Consider the following 22,382-nt stretch of genomic DNA (forward strand, 5'->3'; position numbering starts at 1 on the left):
TCTCTGTTTCTTGTTAGCTAGCCAATCCTCTATCCATGCCAATATATTACCCCCTACACAATGAGCTTTTATTTTCTGCAATAACCTTTGATGTGGCACCTTATCAAATGTCTATATCAGTTGTGTCGTAACTGCAGGAATGATGAAAAAGTTTCTGGGGTTTTAGGATTATCTGTCATTAGCTTAATAATTGCAATTAAAAAGAAGGTTATGTCTTATTCATTTATACCATACGTGCTTCAATTATTATCAAAGTTAAAACATTTCACCTGGCCCCCACCAAATGGTAATGTTTTCCTATTCTTTGTTTCATTCACTGACTTTCAAGCTAATTACCTTATCCAGTGAATGGCAATTACCTTATCGCCCAAGTCCCCCAGAATACAGTAATTAATCCTATGACCGGTGGTCATTAACTCTGACACTGAGAAATCCCTGTATCCATATCTGTAAACCACGCATACAGTTTGATTTCCATTACAGCTCCTGCTTTCCACTACTGATACAGCTGCCTTAAAGACATATTCTACCAAAGCAGTCTGCTCCCTGCTTTGTATGGCAAATAGCAAACATTCCCAGGTCAGGCACATCACTGGTTAGATGTGCAGTAAAGCTCCCTCTGAACAGACTCTTTCCCAAGTACTATTTAAGACACTGCCCTTCTGGTACATCATCCAAGTCACCACTCTGCATGTGAGCACAGTTGTCCCATATATGTATACTTTTCGAGTCACTGGATAGTGATCAGGAGCAGAAGCCCCAATTAATGTTTGCCCAACCAACCCTTTGGCAGTAAGGCCAATCACAGTGCACATCCTCCACTTTGGCTGAGAGATTCCGGGGAACTGTACTCCAATGTGAGTCAGCAACTTTGGAAGAGGTTGGGAGATAGACAAAGTCTGTCAATTATACATTAGGTTGGAAATGAACTGGAATAAGTGTAAAATGTTTAATTGTTTATATTTATAATTGGAGACTTATTGCTAAGTCCCTTTTTACTGTTATATTGTCTTTTAATGCCTTTTTTCAACCAGGCTGACTGTGATAATTAGCAGGCTCCATTAATTCAGTGGCATGTTGGAGCTTGAAATGTAGAATCATTGTACAAACAATTTTAAGAACCAAATTTAGTATTTGTGTTTATATTTTATGCAACTGTTTATTAAACAGCAAGTCTCTAATCTACATTTTATTTATCGATTTTCATATGGCCAGATCACCCTAAACCCTTGTGGGCATCTTTCTGTTGTCTTTCCAAATGGGCAATCGTGGATTTGAGTCCAGCCTGAGCCCGAGGAGGCGAGGATTTTTGCTATTGTGACATGTCTGACCTGAGAGGGCCTGATGGATCAGTACAGCAGGAGCTCTGTTCTGTACTTAATTCATTCTATACTTGACCTCGCATGCACATTGTGTTGCATCCTAGAGCAGCCACTCAAAGTGTCATGGACACTCAAAGCCCGTATTTAAGTGGAGTGGTGACAATTCCACACCTCCCCCCAATTTTTGACTATTTTAAAGGAAAAACACAAAAAAACCCACAAAAAAATCACACTTCAAAATACTTGAATCATGAACACTAACATTAAAAGTGTGAAGTACTTTTTACCATCAAAAAAAAATAACCAGTACAGTTTTTCCTATAAATATATGGCCAGGTTAGTTGTCACAGTTACTGATGGACAACGTTCCAATGTGAATGTCAGAATAATGGCCTACATTGTCCCATTCTACCACGCTGTCCCAGGCAAGTAAAGTGTAAGTTAAATGCTTCATCCAGTCTACCCTAAAAAAGTTCCATGGCCCTAATCTCAAAAGAGTGCTTTCTACTGCTTTCATCTGACATTTCTATTTCCCACATCAGGGTTTTATTTGTCCAGCTCCCACCATGACTGTGTCTAATTGTACTGAGCCATACAGACCAGGAAGTCTCTGTTAAGTTCTGGTCTGTGCTAAGTGAGTTGATCTCAGCCACAGAGACCTCAGCACCACTGGTCTCCTTCACACATCCTTGCTGGAAAGTGACTGTTACAGTTGAGCTAAACTGTGATGCCATTCATGGTCAATAAGTCTGTCGGCACTCAATGTTCAGGCTCACGCAAGAGGAATGGTGAATTGGGTAAGGTAGGACTGGGCTGCCAGACATGAACTCTTACCCCACCATGAGTTGGAAGGGGAGAAAAGAATAAAATTAGAATCAACAAACCTCTCTTTTCTCCACAGATGTGCGACAGAGTGTAGTCTTCATAGGAAGTGGCTCAGAAGCAAACGCTGGTCCCACAGAAAGGCTGGAGGTTCAGCGGATACTGAAAGTGAACAGGACCCTCTTCATAGGTGGCAGGTAAATACACTGAAGGTTAACTGTGATTCAGACTCTTGTCAATGTTATTATATAGTTATCAGTTAAAAGATTATTTTTAATAATTCTTCGTTTCTTTTGTTAATACTGTAATGTTCTGAAATCTCTCCAGGGTATTTTTGTTTTTCAGTTGAAATGTTAATGCATTAACATAAAAGTTTCAGAGAGCTTTGGCCTCAATTAGTATTGACTGTGATTCTCCTGATCAAAAGTTTATTGTTTTTAAACTTACTCAATAGTTTAGTGAGTCAATGCATTACCTTGTAGATCAGGAGGTTCGAATTCTGCTGGCCCAGTCGGTGCTGATCTTAGCCAGAACAGCTCTGAAGCCCTGGGCTGGAGAGGAGAAAAATCAGCCACCGTTACTGTCACTAATCACCAGCCTGTGACCCCTCCTGGGGTGGGTGTGTCTATCTCGCGGTCTCCAACTAACTCACCATTTTGAATATGGGTGAGGCAACCAGACTGTAGCTATATACATTGCTCCCACCCACAGTCTGATGCTACTGTCTCATTCCTCCTCGTCTAGGAAGAGCCAGTGTCAACTAGTTTAAAATTGTAGCAAGCATATTACAGCCAACTTTCTCCCTCTTGTAAGGGTCCTTTATGATGCCTGTTTGAGGCAATTTCTTAGTTGGCATAAGTCCAATTGCTGAAAGAGCAAGATTGGCAATATTAGACAGGCTACAAAATGCATATTTAGGATGTGGAAATGTTTCACTAATTCACTTGGGTGCTTTATAAGGTTGTTGTTACATCAAGTTGTCAGCAATCTCAGTTCAAATAGTGGCTTTTCATGAACTCTTGAGTTGAAGCTTACTGGGTTTAAACATTTACATGAGATAAACCTACTCTTCCCCATTCCCCAACCGGCCAATATTCAAAATAAAAATAAAAACAAGAATATAATTTAACAAGATCTGAGTGAAGTATGGGACATCATGCCCACTCCTTCCACAACCAATATACATGGACTCTACCCACCCATTTCATCTCCTGAGGGAAGTTCTAAATACTCAAGAAAAACTGCATACTGAGTCCAGGTGCCTCCCCTCCAAACCATATATCTGTCGAACTCCTTTTAGGAAATCAATTAAGTGATACTTTTAAAAAAAAATCTATGATCAAACTTTTTACAACACCATTTAAAGAATAAAATTCTATAACAACAACTTGCATTTATATTGTGCCTTTAATGTAGGAAAGCATCCCAAGGCACTTCACAGAAGCGTAATCAGACAAAAATTGACATTGAGCCAAAAAAGATAGTGGGATGGGTAACTAAAAGCTTGGCCTCAGGTAGGTTTAAACGAGTGTCTTAACAGAGAAGAGAGAGGTGGAGAAGTTTAGAAAGGGAATCCCAGAGCTCAAGGTCAAGACAGCTGAAGGCACAGCCACCAATGGTAGGGTGATGGGAGTGAGGGATGCTCAAAAGGCCAGAGTTGGAAGAAAACAGAGTTCTTGGAGGGTTGTAGGGCTGAAGGAGGGTACAGAGATAGGGAGGAGCAAAATCCTAGAAGGATTTGAACACGAAGATGAGAATTTTAAAATAGAGGTTTTGGTAGACAGGGAGAAACTATATGGGTCAGCAAGCCCAAGGGTGATGGGTGAGTGAGACTTGGTATGATTTAGGACACAGGCAGCAGAGTTTTGATGAGCTTGTTATGGAGGGTGGAAAATGGGAGACCGGCTAGCATTGGAATGGTTGAGCCTGAAGGTAACAGAAGCATAGATGAGGGCTTCAGCAGAAGAAAAGTTGTTACTGGGTTGGATAGGTGTGATGTTCTATGATGCTAAGAAAATTTACAGTGAGCCAATCATTTTCTTCAGTAAAATGGTGAAATACTTTGAACAAAAAAAAGGTCCACCACAGTTTCCTTCCCCTTTAAGTTCCTTTTTATTTCAATTTTTTTCATGTTTCCTTCTTTTGTTGAATGTGCTCTGTGTAGGGTTTACCATAGTATCACAGAATAATTTGACATAAATTTACAATCTTGTCCTCAACCTCTGCCAACTGATCACCATGAAACAGTATATTATTTGGAAGAAAGGTTTGACAGAGGTTTATGAAATACATGTGACATTAAAAAGTTAAATCTACTTGAGCCAAAGCTTCATAAATAATCAATGGTCTTTTCCTGCTGGCAATCAATCATGTGTCTGTCTCACGTTCTAATGAAGGTATATAATTAATTGAAGGCTCACTCAGAGCCATTTTGCCTCTCTTCATAAGTACATTTTTTCCTAATTTTCTCTCCACTCCACTTGTCTTGAAAGTGCTGGCTCAAGTTGGCTTCCAGCTCCTCGGCCACTGGCACTCATTCACTTGGCCATTCTTCACGTGTGAACCTCAGAGTGAGTGTCAGCAGGTTATTCAACACAGAGGGTATCACAGAGAGGCTTCATTTATATAGCGCCTTGCATGACCACCTGGTGTCCCAAGGCACTTTACAGTCAATGAAATACTTTTGAAGTGTAGAATACCTTTAACGTAATGAAGCATCCCAGGACACTTCACAGGAACATTATAAAATAAAGTATTGCGCTCAGCCACAAAAGGAGAGATTAGAGGGAATTTTATGGAGGCAACAGGGGTCACGGCTATGGGCTGGTGAGCTGGCGAGAGACCCGCGTTGCCTCCTTTGGGGAAAGCCCGCCATAAGATGAACCAATCAAGCAATTAGTAGGCCACTGACAGGGCCTTTCCCAGGAACAAAACCCCACGGGCGGGAAGTCCAGCCTGCCAAGAGCTGGCGGCCAACCGGAGGCCAGCAGCTCTTTTGCTCAGCAGTGCCACCGGAGAGGTGGTGGCTTCTGCTGGAACAACACCCACCGGAGGCTCAGGATCGCAGGCCAGAGGAAAGTGATGGTGGGACGCATTTCATGGGGTGGGTGTGTGCGGGGGTGGGGGGGGGGTGGTGGTCAGCAGCAAGGGCTAGGGGCCCCTTCCCTTCCTGATGCAAGGTTCCTCGATCAGGCACTGAGTGCTTTTGAATGAGGGACCCCCAGGAGATCACAAGCAATCCAGCATGAGCTTGCATGTCATGCTTCGGACATGACAACAGGCCTGCCCGTCATTGGGTTAATACCAGTGACAGTAGAAAGAGGCCCTTCATTAGGCCTTAATTGCTCCTTAAAGACCTCAATTGGCAGCGGGGCGGGAAGGTCGTCCACAGGCCTTCCCGCCACTAAATTAATTGGGGTGGAGGCGGGAAGGTGGGGGGTCCCCACCTCCCCCACCCCCCCCCACCATTCCTCCTGATTAAATGCCCTCCCCGATCTCCAAACTTGCCATGGAGAAGAGTTTAAAATACCACCCATTAGGTCAGATGATCAAAAGTTTGCTTAAAGAGGTAGGTTTTAAGGAATGTCTTAAAGGAGGAAAGCAAGGAGGAGAAGTATAGGGAGGGTATTCCAGATCTAGGCAACTGAAGGTGTGGCCACGAATGGTGGAGTGATTAAAATCAGGGATGCACAAGAGGCCAGAATTAGAGGAGAGCAGATATCTTGGTGGGTTGCGGGGTTGGAAGAGATTACAGAGAAAGGGAAGGCCAAGGCCATGGAGAGATTTGGAAACAAGGATCAGAATTTTTAAGTCAAGATGTTGTTTGCCCGGGAGCTAATGTAGGTCAGCGAACACAGGGGTGATAGGGGACCGGGATTTGGTGCGAGTTAAGACATGGATAGCAGAGTATAAGATGACCTCAAGTTTACGGAGAATAGAATGTGGGAGACTAGCCAGGAGTGCATTGGATTAGTCAAGTCTAGAGTTAACGAAGGCATGAATGAGGGTTTCAGTAGCAAATGAGCTGAGACAGGGTGAGGTTGGGCAATGTTACATCAGTGGAATTGGGTGGTCTTGGTAATAACACGAATATGAGGTCGGAAGCTCACCTGGAGGTAAAATGTGACACCAAAGTTGCAAACAGACTGGTTTAATCTCACACTGTTGCCAGGGAGAGGGATGGAGTCGGAGGCTAGGGAACAGAGTTTGGAGCGGGGACCGAAATCAATGGCTTCAGTCTTCCCAAGATTTAATTGGGGGAAATTTCCGTTCATCCAGTACTGGACGTCGGATAAGCAGTCTGATAGTTTAACAACAGTGGAGGAGTCAAGCAAAGTGGTGGTGAGGTAGAGCGGAGTGTCATCAGCAAACATGTGAAAACTGACACTGTGCTTTCGGATGATGTCGTCGAGGGGTAGCATGTAGATGAGAAATAGGAGGGGCCAAGGATAGATCCTTGGGGGACACCAGAGGTAACGGTGCAGGAGCAGGAAGAGAAGCCATTACAAGTGATTCTCTGGCAACCAATACGTAGATAAGAATGGAACCAGGTGAGTGCAGTCCCACCCAGCTGGATGACAGTGGAGAGACATTGGAGGAGGATGGTGTGGTCAAACATGTCGACGGCTGCAGACAGGTTAAGAAGGGCAAGGAGGGAAAGTTTACCTTTGTTGCAGTCACATAGGATGTCATTTGTGACTTTGATAAGAGCTATTTCAGTACTGTGGCAGGGGTGGAAACCTGATTGGAGGGATTCAAACATGGAGTTCTGGGAAAAATGGGAACGGATTTGGGAGGTGACAGCACATTCAAGGACTTTGGAGAGGAAAGGAAGGTTGAGACGGTAGATTGCAAGGACAATGGGGTCAAGGGTTGGTTTCATGAGGAGAGGGGTGATGACAGCAGATTTAAAGGAGAGAGGGACAACACCTGAAGAGAGAGAACTGTTTACAATATCGGCTAACCTGGGGACCAGGAGGGGAAGTTGGGTGATCAGTTTAGCGGGAATAGGATCGAAGGAACAGGATTGGGTCTCATGGACAAGATAAGCTCAGAGAGGGCATGAGGGGAGATAGGAGAGAAACTAGAGAAGGGCGAGGGCAGTGGGGAGCATTATAGGAGGTTTGGCCAGGTAGATAGTGGAGGAGAGCAACGTGGCAGAGGCAGCTGATCGGATTGTCTCAATCTTAATGACAAAGCAGTCCATGAGCTTCTCACAAATATTGTTGGTGAGGCCTGGAAGGGACAGGTGAAAGGGATTTAAGAAGACAGTTTGGAATATAGAAAAGAAGCCAAGGGTTATCTTTGCATTTCAAGATGATCCTGGAATAGCGAGCAGTTTTAGCAGATGAGAGCAGGGCCTGATCATGTTTTAAGTGGTCCAGGTAGATCTAGCAGTGGATGGCTAAACCAGTTGTCCACCATATCCTTTCAAGTCTGTGTTCCTTGGACTTAAGAGAGCAGAGATGAGGGCCATGCCAGGGGAAATGGCCAGGGTGAGAGAGAGTGATCTTTTTATGGGGATTAGAGAATCAAAGGTGGAGGTGAGGGTGTGGTTGAACAAATCAGTAGCTGCAGAAGTGTTGTGACGAATGGAGGGCCAATGGCACGACTGTTGGAATTTAGAAAGTGCAGTTTTAAGTGTACTCAATACTGCACTGAAGTGTCAGCATAGATTTTTTTTACTCAAATCCCAGGGTGGGACTTAAACCCACAACCTTCTGAATCAGAGGTGACAGTGTTACCACTGAGCCACTACTGACACTTTTCCCCCATTAACTTGCTTGGTAGTTTATTCCAGCCATTTATCACTCTTGGAATAAAAAGGCTTTTCTTGAGATGAATGTTAAATTTACTTCTCATTCATTTTGACTATTGCCCTCTGATCCTACTTTCTAAGATCATGTTTAAATAATAATCAGTCGTGTTGTTTTGAGCACCCCCATTATATATTGGACATTGAAACCATATAGAGTATATTGTATCAACTCACCAGAATGCACTAGAAATGGGAAACAATAGTTATGAGCTGGACTTGAGATACTGGGACTATTTCTGCTGGACCAGAAAAGGCTTAGAGGGGGATTTAATTGAGTTTTTTTTTAAATTTGGCCGAGTTTTGCGGGAGTGAATAGCGCAAAACTATTTCCTCTTGTTGGGGAGTCAGTGTGGGCTATCAATCTAAAATTGTCACAAAGAAAGGAGTGAGCTTATGAGATACTTATTTATGCAAAGGGTCAATGGAGCATGGAAAGCTTTACCATGGAGAATGAAGGAGGCAGACAACATCACATCATTTAAGACAAACTTGGATAAATTATTTAAACAGAAGAAGGCTATGAGGAGAAATCAGAGCAGGGGATATATTTTGGATTACTCCAGCAAAAACCTACCATAGATAGGATGGGCTGAATGGCCATCTTTGGTGCTGTAAATTTCTATAGTTCTAACTGGGTTTCCGTTTATTTAAGTTATCTAACTTTCCATATAATTCAGTTAATTCTCCCTTAACCAGCTCCTCCCTAGACTGTTGAGTTTAAGTTCTCTAGTCTTTCCTCATAGACTATCCCCTCTACGTTAGGATCAGTCTTGTTTTAATCTTTTCTGCAACCTTCCTAATGCAAGTTTATCTTTTTTTGGTGAATGGTGAGAAACACCTGCATTACTCACACCGAGTACTGCTTTCACCAAGAGAGCCATTGGGGGAGCTAAGGTACAGTGAGCTAGCGCACAACAACAGATCGAAGAATTGAGTGTCATTAGTGTTTGACGTGAGCGACGTCTAATGAAAATATTGGTCAATGTACTGTAGAATTGCTGAAACATCCAGAAAATGATTTTAAATGTAGTCAATCAATGAACACCTACTTGACAAATGACTATTGTGTTGTTATTAGCTAAGAATAACTTTATTGACAATCTGCAGGAAGAACATTATGTATCCAAATTAATCCCAAGGAAATCTTGATGAAAAGGCAAATCATTGTTTTTTGCTTTCTTTCATGACTGGTTCCCTTATTTCTTTCCACTTTGAGTTGCCATGGAGATTGCGAAGGTTTCATTGCTGCATTGTCCCTTACCCAATAACTCCAGCTCTGCCCCCATGACTACTGTAATAAGACAACTTGTCGAGTTTCATTTCTTTTTGCATGCTAAAAGTAATTACTTCAACTTTATTTGTGTTTTGTTTCACCAATTTTCTTTCCTCTTAAGAAATTCACCACCACCACCCCCTTGCCCACCCCCATCAATGCTGAAGTAGCTGACATCATCTGCAGTGATGATAAAGTTGCTATAATTGACCTCAGCTCTGGAATAATAGTGTCAGAGAGAGAATCAACCAAGCCTCCTACTCCTGATTGCTATCCTGTGCAGCCATTTGGAGGAAAGAGCATACATATGACCAAGATCAGGCTTAGATATGGTGTCTCACAGTCTATTAGCCTTCTTGCAGCCACCTATGCCCTTTTGCCTGAGATATTGGTGGACTTGAAAGTACCTAAAGTATCATTCACCAGCATGAGGCAGCAGCTTCATAAAAGAAAGGATAGAAAGCCGAGTAAAAGTCAGGCCTGGGCCAGACATTACCTCCATTTGTCCTAAAGATGCTCAGACAATCCTTAAATCAATGAGAGAACTTCTAGTGAATGTCAGTTATTGGCAGAGAAAGGAATAAAAGATGGAAAGGTTTTGTGGAAGTTGAAGGATTGAATTATAAGGCCTGGGGACTGAAACTGAAACGCTGTTTTGCTGCCGTCGATGTACACAGTATGAAAACCTCAGCATGTTTTTTTCTCATAACAGTCAAAGAACATGCAGTCAGTTCCAATTAATTGTACAATCGATTAACAACTGAAATGGTATTTCTTTAGAATGCCAATTTAACAGGATACATGTTTTGTAGGCATACACAGACAAAAACATTTAATACTCAATTTACAGTTCAGAGCTGCTTTTAAGGGCATCTAAATAGATAAATAATCCTTTGATTTATACAGTGTCTTTTGTTAAAAATATTTCAAATAAATTTCTTTGAAGTTCAATGGCTTTTTTAATGTGTTCTCAGGATGTGGTCTACATCGGCAAGGGCACATTTATTAGCCACCCTTAGTTGGCTAATTAGCAATTCTGTGTACTTTCAAGTGGTGTGCTAGGCCACAGAGGGCATTATAAGTCAACCATGTAGTGTGATCTAGAGTCTTGTGCTTGCCACATGGGAAAGGAAGGGCATCATGGAGTCAGATAAGTTTATTTTACAGCAATTCTGCTTTTGTGGTCAATTTTTTCAATATTATCAAATTTATTGAATTTAATTTTGCAATGTGTTTTGGTGAGATTGTGAACTAACAACCTCCAGTTGCTTGTCCAGTGTCATAACAACAGTTTGGTAGTATGGTGACCACCATCCCATAAACAATCAATCTGAATGTAGTGGTGGCGTGATTTGTGGAAGAAATGCAGGCCAAGGCTCCAGGAGAACTGCCTGCTCTCTCTTTTAACTAGTGGCACGAGATCTTTAGCATCCACCCAAAAGATCCTCAATTTAACGATTCATCCAAACGGACAACATCTCCAATGATGCAGGACTCCCTGATCTGAAAATTTGGGGGGACAAGTGGGCACATTGCCAGCCAAAAGTGTCAGAATTTGGGGTGGGACTCGATTCTTCCAGATTTCTCAGCATAAACTGAGTAAAACATTCCATTCGGACCTGGGTACAGGTGAGTGCAAGTGTATCTGGGGTAGTTCCTGGAATTCCACCCATTTTTCCCTGGCCAGCTGAGAGCTGGTGTGTGACCCACTGAGGCTTGGAAAAGCCCTAACACATGCCAATTGATCCCAGAGTGGTATGCCATCATTCCAATTTTCCTACTGGCAAAACAAGGGGCAGCAATCTTATGGTTCTGAGATGCCCACCAATACCCTTTCACCACATCTGAAACATGAACCTCTATGGGAGGCTGAAGGACACGCTCTGTCTTCCATCCACTAGTGGAGTAGTACTTCAGTTCCTCTCAGTACATAAGTTATAGCCTCATGTGGGATTTTGACCCAGATGAACAAATATGCAAGACCATCTTTAAAACCACGCCCTTTATAAGTCAGAATAGTTTTACCAAAAACAGCAGGAGGTAATGCTAAGAACAGCTGCTACTATAGTAAAAGCAAAATACTGCAGATGCTGGAAATCTGAAATAAAAATGCTGGAAATACTCAGCATGTCTGGCAGCATCAGTGGAGAGAGAAGCAGAGTTAATGTTTCAGGTCAGTGACCCTTCTTCAGAATTGACAAATATTTGAAATGTAAAAGGTTTTAAGCAAGTAAAGCGGGGTGGGGGGGTGGGGGGGGGGGGGTGGTGGCAAGAGGTAACAAAAGAGAAGGTGTTGATAGGACAAGGTCACAGAGAATAACTGACCAGAAGGTCATGGAACAAAGGCAAACTGTATGTTAATGGTGTGCTGAAAGACAAAGCGTTAGTACAGAGAGGGTGTGAATAGACTGTAAAGCATAAAGCACTCCAAGCACGAGCATTTAAAAAAAAATGTCAGACTTCTACTAGCCTGAGTAACCCAAACTATCTCACTACCCTCCCAACCTTGCATTCATACTGGTAATGAGGGAATGTTGCTAATGTTTGCTGATGATGGAATTTTAAAAAGACATAGTACATGCCACACACATGCAATCCATTTAATACTTTGTGCATGTACAGTTTTTATTCCTTTAATTTTTATTCCTGTCCCAGGACATTTCCCAATGCTTGAGGTGTGGTGTACCAGGAGGTTCAATCAAAACTAACCAATACCAGGGTAGGAGGTGGCAGCTCTCAATGGATCAGCTATGGCTTTTTAATTCCAGCAGAGCCATCATTAAAAAGTGAATGCCTTGCTTGCACATCCAACTTTCAGGAAACCACCAAAACCATAGATTTAAAGCAGCATACAGGTGCCAAATAACGGATTTGCTTACATCTCATTCTGTGCCATAAATCAATGATTGCATGTATGAAATATGGGGAGTAAACTGCTTTGAATTCATTTAATTTACTCAAAATGGGTGAACGAACGAGGAGAAATGATCATATTAATGTCAACCAATATGTGAGGGCGAGAGGACACTGGAGAGGAAAGAAGCATCACCGACCAGAAGATAAACATTTTCTTGCATCCCATCCAAAAGGGAGAGAGACAATCCAGTAGAGCCACCACAGGTATGGGAATAATATTCCATACTTGGATGAACTTGTGCCTTAAAGGAAAACTCAGACAGGACTGCAAGCAGGAGGAGAGTTTCGATAAACAGGAGCGGGAATTGGGGATACGGCTCTCACTCTAGCTCCGCTCCAGACTAGCAAGGCTCCACTCTGGGAGCCGACCTCACTAAATTTGTCCATTATGATGAATTGTTTGTTCAGGGACAAAAACATGCCCGACATAAAAGAGGAAACCGCGTTTTTTGTGGGGAGCTTTGGCTAATGACGTGGGAATCCCAAATGAGATAAGAGAAGTAAGTGAGGGCAAGAATCTCCTTAGATGAGAGACTGAAGACTCAGTGATCAAAGTTAAGCAGTGGTAGCTGCTGGTTGAGGCCCAGACTTAGCTACAGTAAAATTTATTTGAGTGCAAACCAATTTCCTTTATGCTTGATTACTGGTTGAATATTCAGTGACTCACAGACATATGTGATATTTTAGTTGACCAAATATATTTAAATGTGTTTGCAGTCGGATGAGTGTCATTAAACATGCGCATAAATAAGGATGATTAAACATAGAATGATCAAACAGGTATGGGACAGTTAATTAAATATGTAATAATCAAATGCAGGAATAAAATGATTAAATAAGTGCATGAATAAAAATAGGTTTTATGAAGAATAAAATGAGGTTAACAACCGCTGCAATATAATGAGCACAGGATATGGCAAAATATGTAACGGCCACCTGAAAAAGAAAGGATAAAGCCCTGGTTTAGAAGGCTCTTATTGTAAAGTTCGTTGCCACAGATGTCATTGGTGCTTTGATTTCCATTTAAATTGTTGTTGAGTCTAATTCCTTATCTCAGGATGCGTCACCACACAGTAACATGCAAAGGGCATTTTCCAACTAGAGTGTTGAACAAGGGGAAAAGTAACCCCAGGCAACTCTCCCATTTTGTGGTGAATTTTGTGATGGCACAGGATATTAGCATGGAAACATTTGGGGATCCAGTGTGAGGGATCAGGAGGTGTGGTCAAATGCAGAACAAAGGTCACTGCCCTCTGTCCCACATTTTGACATAGCCCCAACCTCAGAAGAGCAATGCCCACTTCACAATGTGCCTTTCTATAATGTTACAAAGATGTATTGGCAGGTGTAGTGGGGTTCACAGCTCTCTTGTTGTTGACTGAATGTAGCGAGGGGAGAGAGATCAAGAAACAGGGAGAAAATATTTTTATCTTGTAACCCCCAATTTTCTCCTGTCCTCGCCTGACATCGCACTGGTAGAGTTCAAAGTGTCCCTGGTGGGACTTCTTTATGCGCGATCCTATATAGTTAATGTCAAAAAGGATGTTCAAATATCTGAAACTATGTGTATTCATCATGTAGTCTCAGTGGGACTCAGAGTACAGTGGTTGTGGCTTCAAGCCCCACTGCAAGACCTGAGTGCAGTACCAGTCAGAGGTGCGGTTAAGACATTAACCTGAGGTTCTGCCCACCAGCTCAGGTCAGTGTGGCACGACTTGAAAAAGAGCAGGGAGTTGAGTCCTAGACAACATTTATCCCTCAACCAGCACTATTAAAACAGATTATTTCATTGCTGTTTGTGGGATCTTGCTATGCACAAGTTGGCTGCTGCATTTGCCTATATAATAATGTTAGCTACACTTCAAGTACTTCTTTGGCTGTGAAGCATCAAGATATCCTAAGAATGTGAAAAAGTACTATGACACTGCAACTATCTTCCATCTTTGCTTCTTATGTTCCTTTCTAAGTTTTATTCAATGTCTCACTCAAGCAATGAGTGTGTACAGGAATCGTGTCCAATGTGCCCTCTAAGCTGCACATGTACGCTGTCATACGAACATACGAATTAGGAGCAGGAGTAGGCCATTCGACTCCTCGAGCCTGCTCCGTCATTCAATAAATTCATGGCTGAACTGATTACCCCACATTTCCACCTACCCCCGATAACTTTCCACCCCATTGTTTATCAAGAATCTATCTACCTCTGCCTTAAAAATATTCAAAGTCTGTGCTTCCACTGCCTTTTAAGGAAGAGAATTCCAAAGACTCAAGACCCTCTGAGAGAAAAATATTCTCTTCATCTCTCTTAAATGGGTGGACCCCTTATTTTTAAACAGTGACCCCTCGTTCGAGATTCTCCCACAAGGGGAAACATCTTTTCCACATCCACCCTGTCAAAACCCCTCAGGATCTTATGTTTCAATCAAGTCGCCTCTTACTCTTCTAAATTCTAGCGGATGCAAGACTATCCTGTCCAATCTTTCCTGATAAGTCAGGCCACCCATTCCAGGTATTAGTCTAGTAAATCTTCTCTGTACTGCCTCCAATGCATTTACATCCTTCCTGAAATAAGGAGACCAATACTGTACACAGTACTCCAGATGTGGTCTCACCAATACCCTGTATAGCTGAAGCATAGCCTTCCTACTTTTGTATTCAATTCCCCTCGCTGTGCAATGAAATAAACAGGCCGTTCCCAAATTCATCAGTTCGCCAGGAAAATTTTCCAGCATAATGTAAGTTGTGACTTTCACAATGTAAACTGCCCATGGACAAAAAAATAGTGCTCAGCAGAATTTTTTGCCTGCCCAGTATAAAGGAAATCTAAAAGGAACATTGACTGTGACTGAGTGAACGAAAATTGAGCTGGATGGATCCCTGACTGTTCTCCCATCCCTAGATCAGGGATGCTGTTGCCAGCCAACTGTGCTAGCAAAGCTCAGGGATCAAGCCTGGCACTTCCGAGGCCTGTGAAATTCAGTACTGCAGTGGGGGACGGCAGATTTACTCACTGACAATTGGTGGAACTGGGCAGCAGTTCTAAATCATGAATTTTTTTGACAGCAGTTCCTTTATAAACTGTGTTTGTGTAGATCTCAGGTGAAAGAAAAGAATTTTCATTTATACAGCACCTTTCGTCACCTCAGTACTCACAGCTGAATTAATTATCTTTAAGAATATAAGAAATAGGAGCAGGAGTAGACCATACAGTAAAGGTCTGCTACCCGAACCGAACCCGACGGGACCCGACTACATATGTCGGGTTTGGGTCGGGTCGCTCTTGCGGGTCTGGCTTTCGAACTCGGGTCGGGCCAGGTCAGACACACACAGTAAGTATTGCTCTGCTGGGAAGTTGAGTTTAATAAGTGTCAAAAGTTGAAATGCCTACCTGAGCTGGGAGTCCAGGATGTCAAGGAGGGAAACTGAGTCTGCGCAGTGGGCGAGTGAGTGTCTCTGACATCATCGCATTCATGCTGCAGCTTCCTGCAGATTTGGAATCGCAAGGTAGGTAAAGTGAACATTCCAGTAGTCGGGTCGGGCATGGGAAAAAATGGAGGGGCTCGGGCTGGGTCGGGCTCAAGTCCAATGTGGTTCTGTTGGGTTCGGGTCGGGTTTTTCTATCCTGACCTAAGTAGGCCTTTACCATACAGCCTGTCGAGCCTGCTCCACCATTCAATGCAATCATGGTTGATCTTCAGCTTCAACTCCCCTTTCCCGCCTGCTCCCCATATCCTTTGATTCCCTGAGAGATCAAAAATCTATCTATCCCAGCCTTAACATACGAACTAGGAGCAGGAGCAGGAGTAGGCTATTTGGCCCCTCAAGCCTGCTCCGCCATCTATAAGATCATGGCTGATCTGTTTGTGGACACAACTCCACTTTCATTGCAGCAGCTTTTTCGGGAGCAGAGTGTGAGCGAGTGAGCAGCTGGGAAGGTCAGTTTGAAAGTAAACTTAATTTCTTTTGTTTTCGCCGGAGGCCGGGGGCTGCTGGGTAAGTAAAACACTATATATTTGGGCGGTTTAAAATAACTTTCCTTTCATTGCAGCAGCTTTTTCAGGAGCAGAGTGTGAGCGAGTAAGCAGCTGGGAAGGTCAGTTTGAAAGTAAACTTAATTTCCTTTTGTTTTCGGCGGAAGCCAGGGGGCTGCTGGGTAAGTAAAACACTATATATTTGGGCGGTTTAAAATAACTTTCCTTTCATTGCAGCAGCTTTTTCGGGAGCAGAGTGTGAGCGAGTGAGCAGCTGGGAAGGTCAGTTTGAAAGTAAACTTAATTTCCTTTTGTTTTCGGCGGAGGCCAGGGGGCTGCTGGGTAAGTAAAACACTATATATTTGGGCGGTTTCTGAACCCGAGACACCACACTTGTAGTGTCTCCCACCCGCCCTCCTCCTCTAACCAAAAAAAAAGGACTCGGTGGGGTGTTTATAAGGGAAGGCTTTTTCTATTTCTCTGGTTTTATCGTGATTGGTAAAAACTTTTCGTTCCTTTTTCATTTAACTAAGTTAAGCTTAATATTAAAAATGGCAGGAGATCTCAGACCCGTGTCATGCTCCTCTTGCTCAATGTGGGAGCTCAGGGACATGGCTGATGTCCCTGACTCCTTCACGTGCAGGAAGTGTGTCCAACTGCAGCTCTTGTTAGACCGCATGACGGCTCTCGAGCCGCGGATGGACTCACTTTGGAGCATGCGCGATGCTGAGGAGGTCGTGGATAGCACGCTTAGTGAATTGGTCACACCGCAGATTAGGATTGCTGAGGGAGAAAGGGAATGGGTGACCAAAGGGCAGAGAAAGAGCAGGAAGGCAGCGCAGGAGTCCCCTGCGGTCATCTCCCTCCAAAACAAGTATACCGTTTTGGATACTGTTGAGGGAGATGGCTCACCAGGGGAAGGCAGCAGTAGCCAGGTCCATGGCACCGTGGCTGGCTCTGCTGTTCAGAAGGGCGGGAAAAAGAGTGGAAGGGCTATAGTCGTAGGGGATTCGATTGTAAGGGGAGTAGATAGGCGGTTCTGTGGTCGAAAACGAGGCTCCCGAATGGTATGTTGCCTCCCAGGTGCACGGGTCAGGGATGTCTCAGATCGGCTGCAGAACATTCTAAAGGGGGAGGGTGAACAGCCAGTTGTCATTGTGCACATAGGCACCAATGATATAGGTAAAAAACGGGATGAGGTCCTACAAGCAGAGTTTAGGGAGTTAGGAGCCAAGTTAAAAAGCAGGACCTCAGAGGTAGTAATCTCAGGATTGCTACCAGTGCCACGTGATAGTCAGAGTAAAAATGAAAGAATAGTCAGGATGAATGCGTGGCTTGAGAGATGGTGCAGGAAGGAGGGGTTCAGATTTTTGGGACATTGGGACCGGTTCTGGGGGAGGTGGGACTTTTACAAATTGGACGGTCTACACCTGGGCCGGAGTGGAATCAATGTCCTTGGGGGTGCTTTTGCTAACGCTGTTGGGGAGGGTTTAAACTAATGTGGCAGGGGGATGGGAACCAATTGAGGTCAGTTGACAGTAAGGAGGTAGTAACAAAAGCCTGTAAGGAACTAGATAATAAAGTCAGTGTGACTAAGGGGAAGAGCAGGCAGGGAGCAGATGATGAATATAAAGGGACTGGTGGTCTGAGGTGCATTTGTTTTAATGCAAGAAGTGGAGTAGGTAAGGCAGATGAACTTAGGGCTTGGATTAGTACCTGGGAGTATGATGTTATTGCGATTACTGAGACTTGGTTGAGGGAAGGGCATGATTGGCAACTAAATATCCCAGGATATCGATGCTTCAGGCGGGATAGAGAGGGAGGTAAAAGGGGTGGAGGAGTTGCATTACTGGTCAAAGAGGATATCACAGCTGTGCTGAAGGAGGGCACTATGGAGGACTCGAGCAGTGAGGCAATATGGACAGAACTCAGAAATAGGAAGGGTGCGGTAACAATGTTGGGGCTGTACTACAGGCCTCCCAACAGCGAGCGTGAGATAGAGGTACAAATATGTAAACAGATTATGGAAAGAGGTAGGAGCAACAGGGTGGTGGTGATAGGAGATTTTAATTTTCCCAACATTGACTGGGATTCACTTAGTGTTAGAGGTCTAGATGGAGCAGAATTTGTAAGGAGCATCCAGGAGGGTTTTCTAGAGCAGTATGTAAATAGTCCAACTCGGGAAGGGGCCATACTGGACCTGGTGTTGGGGAATGAGCCCGGCCAGGTGGTTGAAGTTTCAGTAGGGGACTACTTTGGGAATAGTGATCACAATTCCGTAAGCTTTAAAATACACATGGACAAAGACGAGAGTGGTCCTAAAGGAAGAGTGCTAAATTGGGAGAAGGCCAACTATACCAAAATTCGGCAGGAGCTGGGGAATGTAGATTGGGAGCAGCTGTTTGAAGGTAAATCCACATGTGATATGTGGGAGGCTTTTAAAGAGAGGTTGATTAGCGTGCAGGAGAGACATGTTCCTGTGAAAATGAAGGATAGAAATGGCAAGATTAGGGAACCATGGATGACAGGTGAAATTGTGAGACTAGCTAAGAGGAAAAAGGAAGCATACATAAGGTGTAGGCGGCTGATGAAAGACGAAGCTTTGAAAGAATATCGGGAATGTAGGACCAATCTGAAACGAGGAATTAAGAGGGCTAAAAGGGGTCATGAAATATCTTTAGCAAACAGGGTTAAAGAAAATCCCAAAGCCTTTTATTCATATATAAGGAGAAAGAGGGTAACTAGAGAAAGGATTGGCCCACTAAAGGACAAAGGAGGAATGTTATGCTTGGACTCAGAGAAAATGGGTGAGATTCTAAACGAGTACTTTGCATCGGTATTCACCGAGGAGAGGGACATGACGGATGTTGAGGTTAGGAACAAATGTTTGATTACACTAGGTCAAGTCAGCATAAGGAGGGAGGAAGTGTTGGGTATTCTAAAGGGCATTAAGGTGGACAAGTCCCCAGGTCCGGATGGGATCTATCCCAGGTTACTGAGGGAAGCGAGAGAGGAAATAGCTGGGGCCTTAACAGATATCTTTGCAGCATCCTTAAACACGGGTGAGGTCCCGGAGGACTGGAGAATTGCTAATGTTGTCCCCTTGTTTAAGAAGGGTAGCAGGGATAATCCAGGTAATTATAGACCGGTGAGCCTGACGTCAGTGGTAGGGAAGCTGCTGGAGAAGATACTGAGGGATAGGATCTATTCCCATTTGGAAGAAAATGGGCTTATCAGTGATAGGCAACATGGTTTTGTGCAGGGAAGGTCATGTCTTACCAACTTAATAGAATTCTTTGAGGAAGTGACAAAGTTGATTGATGAGGGAAGGGCTGTAGATGTCATATACATGGACTTCAGTAAGGCGTTTGATAAGGTTCCCCATGGCAGGCTGATGGAGAAAGTGAAGGCGCATGGGGTCCAAGGTGTACTAGCTAGATGGATAAAGAACTGGCTGGGCAACAGGAGACAGAGAGTAGCAGTGGAAGGGAGTTTCTCAAAATGGAGACGTGTGACCAGTGGTGTTCCACAGGGATCCGTGCTGGGACCACTGTTGTTTGTGATATACATTAATGATTTGGAGGAAAGTATAGGTGGACTGATTAGCAAGTTTGCAGACGACACTAAGATTGGTGGAGTAGCAGATAGTGAAGGGGACTGTCAGAGAATACAGCAGAATATAGATAGATTGGAGAGTTGGGCAGAGAAATGGCAGATGGAGTTCAATCAGGGCAAATGCGAGGTGATGCATTTTGGAAGATCCAATTCAAGAGTGAACTATACAGTAAATGGAAAAGTCCTGGGGAAAATTGATGTCCAGAGAGATTTGGGTGTTCAGGTCCACTGTTCCCTGAAGGTGGCAACGCAGGTAAATAGAGTGGTCAAGAAGGCATACGGCATGCTTTCCTTCATCGGACGGGGTATTGAGTACAAGAGTTGGCAGGTCATGTTACAGTTGTATAGGACTTTGGTTCGGCCACATTTGGAATACTGCGTACAGTTCTGGTCGCCACATTACCAAAAGGATGTGGATGCTTTGGAGAGGGTGCAGAGGAGGTTCACCAGGATGTTGCCTGGTATGGAGGGTGCTAGCTATGAAGAGAGGTTGAGTAGATTAGGATTATTTTCATTAGAAAGACGGAGGTTGAGGGGGTCCTGATTGAGGTGTACAAAATCATGAGAGGTATAGACAGGGTGGATAGCAAGAGGCTTTTTCCCAGAGTGGGGGATTCAATTACTAGAGGACACGAGTTCAAAGTGAAAGGGGAAAATTTTAGGGGGGATATGCGTGGAAAGTTCTTTACGCAGCGGGTGGTGGGTGCCTGGAACGCGTTGCCAGCGGAGGTGGTAGATGCGGGCACGATGGCGTCTTTTAAGATGTATCTAGACAGATACATGAATGGGCAGGAAGAAAAGAGATACAGAACCTTAGAAAATAGGCGACATGTTTAGAGAGAGGATCTGGATCGGCGCAGGCTTGGAGGGCCGAAGGGCCTGTTCCTGTGCTGTAATTATCTTTGTTCTTTGTTCTTTTCCTGCCTACCCCCAATACCCTTTGACTCCCTTGTTTGTCAAGAATCTGTCTGCTTCTACCTTAAAATCATTCAATGACCCCGCCTCCATCACTCTCCAGGGAAGAGAGTTCCACAGACTCACGACCCTCTGAGAGAAAAAATTTCTCCTCATCTCTCTTAAATGGGAGACCCCTTATTTTAAAACTGTGCCCCCCTAGTTTTAGACTCTCCCACAAGGGGAAACATCCTTTCAACATCCACCCTGTCAAATCCCTTCAACATCTTATGTTTCAATAAGACCACCTCTCATCCTTCTAATCTCCAATGAATATAGACTCAACCTGTCCAACCTTTCTTCATAAGATAACCCTCTCATCCCAAAAATCAGTCGAGTGAACCTTCTCTGAACTGTTTCCAATGCAATTATATCTGTTTTTAAGTAAGGAGACCAAAACTGTACACAATGCTCTAGATGTGGTCTCACGAATGCCCTGTACAACTGTAGCAAAACATCTCTACTTTTATATTCCATTCCCCTTGCAATAAATAACAACATTGCATTTGTTTCTTAATTACTTGCTGTACCTGCAAACTAACTTTTTGTGTTTCGTGTACTAGCATTCAGTGTTAGAACATTCACAACCTTCTGGGCTAGAGAATTCCAAAAACTCACAACCCTCTGAGTAAAGGAATTTCTCCTCATCTCAGCCCTAAATGATTGACCCCTTATCCTGAGACTGTGCCCTGTGTTGTAGATTCTGTAGCCAGGAGAAGCAATCTCTCGGCATGCGGGGCCCCCCACTGAGGCCGAAACACGGCCAAGGGATGGAGGCAGCCTCCCAGCAGCATACTGGGGTTGTTTAGTTTAGTTTAGAGATACAGCACTGAAACAGGCCCTTTGGCCCACCGAGTCTGTGCCGACCATCAACCACCCATTTATACTAATCCTACACTAATTCCATATTCCTACCACATCCCCATCTGTCCCTATATTTTCCCTGCCACCTACCTATACTAGGGGCAATTTCTAATGGCCAACTTACCTATCAACCTGCAAGTCTTTGGCATGTGGGAGGAAACCGGAGCACCCGGAGGAAACCCACGCAGACACAGGGAGAACTTGCAAACTCCACACAGGCAGTACCTGGAATTGAACCCGGGTCGCTGGAGCTGTGTGGCTGCGGTGCTAACCACTGCGCCGCACTGTGTGGGGAGCTAGCCCTCCATGCAGCTCGGGAATCTGTTCTACACCCGCCATAGCAATCAAGCCTCAATTGTGGCCACTGGCTGTCCAGTGGAGGGGTTGCTTCTCCAGGATGATGGTCTGGCAGCTGTGGGCCCGACACCAGCATGTGTGGGTTTCCGACCTACATTTCCACCCGATGGCAGGATTGGGACCCATAAACAAAAATTCACCCTCAGAGTCTAACCTGTCAAACCGTTCAGAATCTTGTATGCTTTAATGGGATCTCCTCTCAATCTTCTAAACTCCAGAGACCCAATTTACTCAGCCTCTCATCATAGAACAACTCTCTCATCCAGGAACCAATCTGGTGAACCTTCACTGTATCACCTCCAAGGCAAGTATATCCTTCCTTAGATCGATAGGTATTCACTTTTGTAGTTAGATCACTGTGCACAGTTCTGGTTTCCATTATTATAAAAAGTATATAGAGGCACTGGGGAAGATGCAAAAAAGATTTACAAGGATGATGCCAGAACTGAGAGGTTATACCTATCAAGAAA

The 22,382-nt window shown here is 43.9% G+C and overlaps 1 protein-coding gene across 3 annotated transcripts in view; it reads left to right on the forward strand.

Moving 5' to 3' along the window:
• sema6bb (sema domain, transmembrane domain (TM), and cytoplasmic domain, (semaphorin) 6Bb) overlaps positions 1–22,382 on the forward strand; it is a 578,950-nt gene that overhangs the window by 259,008 nt on the left and 297,560 nt on the right. For all 3 annotated transcript variants that reach the window (XM_068016533.1, XM_068016532.1, XM_068016534.1), the window contains one exon: positions 2,224–2,341. In XM_068016533.1, the coding sequence (XP_067872634.1) occupies positions 2,224–2,341 (118 nt within the window). The remainder of the gene's footprint in view (positions 1–2,223; positions 2,342–22,382) is intronic.

This window comes from Heterodontus francisci, chromosome 36 (genome assembly GCF_036365525.1).
Source record: "Heterodontus francisci isolate sHetFra1 chromosome 36, sHetFra1.hap1, whole genome shotgun sequence".
Classification (NCBI taxonomy): domain Eukaryota; kingdom Metazoa; phylum Chordata; class Chondrichthyes; order Heterodontiformes; family Heterodontidae; genus Heterodontus; species Heterodontus francisci.